Consider the following 2,014-nt stretch of genomic DNA (forward strand, 5'->3'; position numbering starts at 1 on the left):
CCCCCCCTCCCCACACACACACACAGAACTGCCACCTGGCGGCCTCCTGGATGTTGAAGATGGAGAACCTGGTGAAAAACCTCCAGGAGCACCCGTCCCACATCGACGACAACTTCCGGCTGTTCCTCTCTTCCATGCCCGCCAAACACTTCCCCGTCAGCGTCCTGCAGAACAGTGTCAAGGTCACCAACGAACCTCCGAAAGGAATCCGAGCCAATCTGCGAAGGGCGTTTTCAGAAATGACGCCCGCCTTCTTCGAAACACATTGTAAGAAACGGTTAAGTGTTTTTATAAAGTTGTTTCGTTTTTATAACACTGGATATGGACTAGGGAGTTAGTCTTGTGTCAACAACAACAAAAGAAACAAAAAGTAAATTCGAGATGCAAGGAAGAGAGAGGGTGAGGTGGATATAGAGAACGTGCGAAAACATTGATTGGTTGGTAAATTGACCGGGGGTTTGGGGGGGGTTAGAAAAGACGGGTAAAGAAAAAAAGGAAGGAGGGGGTTCTGAATATATTCATTTCTGTGTTTAAAAAAAAACAACCAAAACTGAGAACGCACTCGTATGAATGAGATCATGAAGAAAAGAATCAATTTAATGTTAAAGAGGTTTTCAGTTGCAATCTTCGGCCAACAAAACACTTAATATATCCTAACTTACGTCGGTCTAAACGCCAGACATACATGATTTGAAGATAAAGTGAAAAAGAGACGAGTACAATTCTCCCTCTCTGTGTTTACCACAACAAGACACTTAATGTATTCCAAATTACCTCGGTCTAATCGCCTAACATAATATATTATGATATAAAGATGTAAGTGAACAAGAAACGAGTACAGCTCTCCATCTCTGTGTTTACCACAGCCCTGGGGCAGGATTGGCGCCGGATCATTTTCGGCATCTGTTTCTTCCACGCGGTCATTCTGGAGAGGAAAAAGTTCGGCCCTCTAGGATGGAACATCACAGTACGTTCTTCTTCTTGTTACGGTCGGGTTTGCATATGATGAGAAAACTGTCGGATATTCTTTTGATTGGTTGGTCAGTTGGTTGTTTCGTTGGTTCGTTGGTTGGCTGGTTGTTATAGGGTTTTTTTTAGGGTTTTTTTGTTGGTAGTTTGTTTTTTTCGGGTCGGGGGCAGAGCCAGGACTAGGTGCTTTTAAGCTGTTTGGTTTTCAAGTAGGAACAAATGGGGTTTTTTTTAACAGGGCGGGTATTATGCTTTTATGCCTTGATTTTCTCTTTTGTGTATTCAAAATAATGCCCGCGTTTAAGGGGGGGTAGGGGAGATATTTTGTTTTATTTTAATCAGAAATTTCCCTTTATAATAATTAAGTAGTGCTATAACTAGCCGTGGAAGTCAAGCAGCTGCATAACAAGGATAGTGCTAGATTTGAACCCACAGGGTAAAAGATCAAGAAGAAGTCCACGTGGAACCTGGAGAAGAGTCACGGAAATGGATGTACAGAAAAGTAGGAAGACGTGGAGCGACATCAGCGACTAGCCCAGGATAGCGAAATGTGGGAATTTGGTGTTTGTTCGTGGCCTATATCCTGATCCAGGGTGAGGAAGGCAATGATGATGATGATGATGATGATGATGATGATGATGATGATGATGATGATGATAACTAGCAGTGTGTATAGTTCCCTGTTTGACTGACTCTCTCCCCCACCACCACCCACCACGTTCGTCTCCAGTACGCGTTCAGCGACAGTGACCGAGAGTGCGCCCTGCTCAACCTGGAGATGTTCTGTAAGGAGGGACGCATTCCTTGGGACACCTTGATCTACATCACAGGCGAGGTGGGTGGTGCTGGTTCTGCGTCAGTACGAGTGAACGCTCTAGGCTTGTTGAGTGAGGTTGCTGAAAGTGAAAAGATTGATTTCTGTTTGATTTATACGTCTGGGCTGTTTGGGGTTGTTTTTTTTTTCTTTACCAATGTCATCGCGGTCGTGACTATTGCTTGTTGTGTGTGTGTGTGTGTGTGTGTGTGTGTGTGTGTGTGTGTGTGT

General features: G+C 44.2%; 1 protein-coding gene across 1 annotated transcript in view; it reads left to right on the forward strand.

Moving 5' to 3' along the window:
* LOC101855959 (dynein heavy chain 6, axonemal) overlaps positions 1–2,014 on the forward strand; it is a gene marked incomplete in the record, with an annotated part of 98,470 nt that overhangs the window by 84,927 nt on the left and 11,529 nt on the right. Inside the window, 3 exon segments of the mRNA XM_035970687.1 lie at positions 27–267; positions 867–967; positions 1,700–1,871. Coding sequence (XP_035826580.1) covers positions 27–267; positions 867–967; positions 1,700–1,871 — 514 coding nt within the window.

This window comes from Aplysia californica, unplaced genomic scaffold (assembly GCF_000002075.1).
Source record: "Aplysia californica isolate F4 #8 unplaced genomic scaffold, AplCal3.0 scaffold00307, whole genome shotgun sequence".
Lineage (NCBI taxonomy): Eukaryota > Metazoa > Mollusca > Gastropoda > Aplysiida > Aplysiidae > Aplysia > Aplysia californica.